This window comes from Cibotium barometz, chromosome 14 (assembly GCF_041138505.1).
Source record: "Cibotium barometz isolate CiBa-2024 chromosome 14, ASM4113850v1, whole genome shotgun sequence".
In the NCBI taxonomy this organism is placed as follows: domain Eukaryota; kingdom Viridiplantae; phylum Streptophyta; class Polypodiopsida; order Cyatheales; family Cibotiaceae; genus Cibotium; species Cibotium barometz.
The window spans coordinates 21,738,453-21,743,574 of record NC_141059.1 but is presented as its reverse complement, the minus strand read 5'-3'; the positions used below and the strand labels follow the sequence as shown (position 1 = coordinate 21,743,574).

At 43.7% G+C, this 5,122-nt stretch overlaps 1 protein-coding gene across 1 annotated transcript; it reads left to right on the top strand.

Annotated features, from left to right (window-relative positions):
- The first annotated feature begins 649 nt into the window (after positions 1 to 649).
- Positions 650 to 1,845, top strand: LOC147631795 (uncharacterized). Its single transcript, XM_086807958.1, has 2 exons — positions 650 to 691; positions 1,204 to 1,845. The coding sequence occupies exons 1-2, from the start codon at positions 650 to 652 to the stop codon at positions 1,732 to 1,734; spliced, it is 573 nt and encodes a 190-aa protein (XP_086664084.1). The 3' UTR covers positions 1,735 to 1,845.
- The last annotated feature ends 3,277 nt before the right edge of the window (positions 1,846 to 5,122 follow it).

Below are 5,122 nucleotides of genomic sequence, written 5' to 3'. Positions count from 1 at the left end.
AAGCATGTATTTTCACGTGACAGAAATGTAAGCAGAAATGCACTAGATGTTGTGCATTCAAATGTATGGGGTCCTATGAAGACCATGTCTATGGGAGGCTACAGGTATTATGTGACATTTATTGATGACCACATAAGGCAAGTGTGGGTATACTTCATGAAGGAGAAGGGTGAGGTGTTCACTCATTTTCAGAATTTCAGAGTTATGGTTGAAAAGCAAACAGGGAAACATGTAAAGTGCCTAAGGTCAGATGGAGGGGGAGAGTATTTCTCCAATGAGTTCTCTGAATTTTTAAAGAAGAATGGTATTTAGAGACAATTTACATGCAGATACACTCTGCAACAAAATGGAGTTGCTGAGCGAAAAAACAGGCACATTGCTGAGATTGCGCGAGCATTGATGGGAGAGAAGAATATGCCGCATAGCTATTGGGCTGAGGCTGTATTTTCAGCCTCACCTTGTGTGTTCTCTTTTAGGGTTTTGTGAGTGTGTGTGTGCTTGCAAGAGCTCAAGCTCTCTTCTTCCCTACATCTTTTCATTCTCCCCCATAGGACATGGTGTACTGTTAGGTGGATCCACCACTGGTTCTCCCATTAGGACTACATTGTGTCAATGGAATTCACTTCCATCAGGACAGTATATTGTTTCGATGGAATCTGTCACTGTGTCTCCCTTGTCACACTTGTCTCAGGTGTTTTCTAAGTAGGATATTGGTGGCTAGGCATGCCCTTCACCTGTAGAGGTGCAATCATGGTGGTTATGCATTACACTTTGAATACTAATGTGTGGCCATATTGTTAGGGTCATTCCTCCTCATTGCAATCGTGTGAAAATTGGACAGTATCACATGTATGGTTGGGCATGCCCTTCACCTTTAGAGACGTTGCAAAAATCCATCTTGGTGGTTGTTTGCATTACAATCTGAATGGTAATGTGTGTGGCCATATGTTGTTCATAAACCTGTGCCCATCCTGGACCTGTTGACGCAAGTAGGTATGCTATCTCACATGATAAATTCTCTGCACGATGGCAAAGTTTCTGTGAGGGTACTCTCATAATTGCAACCATTGGCCTTGCTACAAATCACAATCAAACCTGTGGGAATGCAACAGGGATGCGTTGTGCATGTCCTCGTTTATAAATTTGCACTGACATGAGCATGTTTTACTTTGCATGATGGTTTGATCTGCTGGTGTCAATCAGCGCTCTGTTTCTTACCAAAATCCTGGTTTCTGCATTGCAGGTGGTTTTTCTTCTGTGGGAATGCATCTGGACTCAGAGTACTTGAGAAATACAGTTGGTATGGCCTTGTATGATCATATTATGCAGTGGAATGACTCGGGTGCTGCCGAAGCATTACAAGTCGCCGAAGAGAGGCGAAAGGCTAGAGAGAGAAGAAAACCTTGTTGGGTACCCAAGTTGAAGGACGATTTATACATTGGCACAGTGGATTGGGACAAGAAAGAGTCCGATGAACTGTGCAATATGCTGCAATCAGCCGTGGCTCTGGCCGAGGAGCTGTGGGGTGAAGAATCCTATGAGGGAAATGAACTGCCACCGCTTGAGGACTTGGAGCAAGGTGAGCAGAAAGTAGCGTTTGCAGGCTCACCAAATGCAAGAGAGGATGTGTTTCTTAATGCATGGGATAACAGGGCTGTCTTGCTTACATCAACAGATGTAGATGCAGTTTTAGAGAACCATGTGGACGGCCAACGACTGCTGGTTGGTGGCTAGTGGTTGGGGTGATTTGCATGCAGAATTACCGTCCGCAGTGGATGCACAAAGGCTGTATTGGATGGTCAAAGGTTGTTAGTTGGAGGCTGGCCTGGGGAATCTGCTCAACACCAACTGGTCCCAACAGAGTATCCAGGCAAACTTAATAGTAGCTTCCGCCAAGAACATCCATGACTGTTGGAGCGGTATTTTGGACTCAGTTGGAGGAGAGCAAGATGGACTAAATCTCATTTTTCCTCATTTGGCTTGCTATTCATCGAATACATTGATTCTTTTCTCTTTTTTTTGGGGCATGGATTCATGCTCAATGCTGCCCTAAGTCATGCTGAGTGGCGCGCATTTATTATTGCATGAGTAGCCCACTTGACATGCTACCGGCTTGATGTCTTTGCTTTGGCATTCTTCATGATGTATTTATCATCGCATCAGTCCCTCGTATATTTGTGGTGCAAGAAAGGTTTGGTGTTTCTTTGAATGTAGAGATACCTTCTCAGAGAGTATCATGATTGATTTATCTTCCCATATTGTGTCTTGCCTTGTTTTATAATGTTGTTTTGCTTAACCAGGATCAGTGATGTGGTTGTGTGTATACTTACTTCATGTTAGTAATACATGGTAGATAAGGTCATCTCTCTCTACTGTGTATTGAGCATGAAGAAGAAGCAGTTTGTTGTGCATGGGTTTAAGTCTTTTATTAGATGGTAAATCACAATCAATCAATCATGAACCCGCTTCCGCAAGCACCCATGTAAGTCGAGTGGTGGACTTTGAGGTAGAGCCACCAGTAGGGGGGGTGGTAACCTTGAGGATTGTAACATGTTGTGGAGAGTTAAGAGTAGAATTAGAATCTACGCACTGGTGTAGGATTAGTCTCTCCTCTTTGAACTCCTCTTTGAATTGTGAGGGAAATGGTCTGTGGATTGTACAAGCCCGTGGTCTAATGAACACCTCTATTGTCTCCTCTCAGAACTAGTCATAGGTAAGATTCTTCCATGATCCCTTACTCTTCTCCCACCATCTACTTTTGGTCTTCAAAGGTGTTATTATGGAAGATGATGATGAAGACCATGGGCAATGTTTCAGGTTCACCTTGGAGGAAAGCGTTTTGAATGACGTAGAGTTTAGAGCACTACCAAGACCTGTTTACAAGAGAATTTTAGGAGCCATACGACCCTAGCAATAGAACACTAGTGAGGATGCTAGCTCAAGAGAAGCTTACAATTGAGAACAAAGAGCAAGTCAACCTTGTATAGACAACGAGCCTTTGGGGGCCCATGCACCAGGATCCCCTACAAAGGAGTCTTATTTCCAAGACTTAGAGATTTCATTACAGGAGCTTCCTTTTAACCTACCAACCCTTGCTAGTCAATGACCCTCCACTCAGAGGAGTCTTATTGCAAGACTTGGAGCTTCCTTTTAACCTACCAACCCTTGCTAGTCAATGACCCTCCACTCAGAGGAGTCTTATTGCAAGACTTGGAGATTTCATTACAGGAATTTCCTTGTAGCCTATCAACCCTTGCTAGTCAATGACCCTTCACTCGTTGGAATAGAGAAGATAGCTTAAAGAGGAGCCGCAAAAGAACCCATCTCGGGCCTAGACCCTAGTGCATCAAGACCATAGAGTGGCAGTGAAAACCCTTAAGGGGGGGAAGCCTGCCTTCCCAAAACTACAATTTTATCCAATTGCTTTTCCGGCTACAACATCAGGAGCCTTTGGCTTTGGCTAGCTCGAAAGCCCTAGCCCTAGCCGAGCGCTCCTACATTTCCTCCATCTCCTAACCCCAAGTAATCCGAGGTGCAGAGGTGAAGCTCAGGGTTTCTACTACCCTAAGGCATCTTGGGTTCATGTCGGACAGTTCTTTTGCACTCTTCGACACAAGTAATTTTGGGAATGTGAACTTCAATGCTGACCCTCAGGACTAAGTGCCACGGGGTCTTAAAGACCCTTCTCAGGTGACATCAATGAATGGCATTGATCAAAATCGCAACGCCTTTTTTCGACCATCAGATAAAGTAAACTAGGCCGAGTAAACTAGGAAGTAAACTAGGTTACTAAGCGATCATAGTTTATTTCCTAGTTTACTAAATGGGCATAGCTTACTAAGCGATCATAGTTTACTTCCTAGTTTACTAAGCGGGCATAGTTTACTTCCTAGTTTACTAAGCGGGCATAGTTTACTTCCTAGTTTACATCATGAAATGAGAGTGAATTTGGGTTTGGGACTTAGAAAATTTTGGAGCAAGATGTTATGTGCAAAAGAGGATTTGAACTCTAGACCTTAGGTCACCATTGGAAACATCTTACCACTACACTATACCTTTAAGCAACGAAACCATGTGGTTTCAAGCTATTATATTCTATGTTTTTCACCCCTAGTTTACTCTGCCTAGTTTACTTTATCCAACGGTTGAAAAAAGACATCACAATTTTGATCAATGCCATCCATTGATGTCACCTAACAAGGGTCTTTAAGACCCCGTGGCACTTAGTCCTGAGGGTAGTCCCCAGGGCAAAAAATACTGTGGTGCCAGGTACAATGTCCAACGGGCTTGCTATAATACTGAGGCACACATGCTTACCAACCACCACCACAACCTATCCTCGCGCCCCAGGTTGGAGGGTTGACCCTAGACATACTTATGATAGCATTAAAAACAGGGAGGGGGATTGCCATAGGAGTCCCACCAGCAGTTGTACCAGCTATACAACACCAAGATAGGCAGACAAGGTCAAACCTTTTTCTAAGCTTATGTCTAGATTTAATGGCACAAGTGGCACAATAGCTCATTAAGAGATGTTTGACTAAATGTGTGATACTTGCCCATGCAACCAAGTGAAGGTGGGAGCCTGTAGCCTCACTATGGAAGGAAAATCTAGGCAATGGTTTTGATCATTAAAGCCTGAGGTCAAGGTAGACACTTAAGCTCGTTATAGATAGCCTTCACAATTGGGTATTCCCAACGAGGAACCCAATGGAATCCCCTAGATTAGCTATATCATGTGAAGCAACTCAAGAAAGAGTCAATCTGTGATTACATCAATCGTGTATGCTCGCAGACAAAGATAAATTCTTTGACGAGATACACTAACAAGGAGATTTTTTGGAAGCGCTTCGAGACTCAACACTAAATAACACACCTTGTGGTCGAAGAAACACGTGTCCTTCGAACCATGATGTTGAAGTGCAATCAACTTTGATAACTTCATGGGAAATCCTTGAAGGGACTCCAGTAGTGGCTTCCTTTGGTATACCACCCTCAAAGAAGGGACTCCAGTAGAGGCTTCCTTTGGTATATCACCCTCAGAGAAGGCAAGGACAAGGCAAAGGAGCCAGTGATCACACCGCTAGTAGGACTTATGTTGCAAATGACCCAACAATGGAGA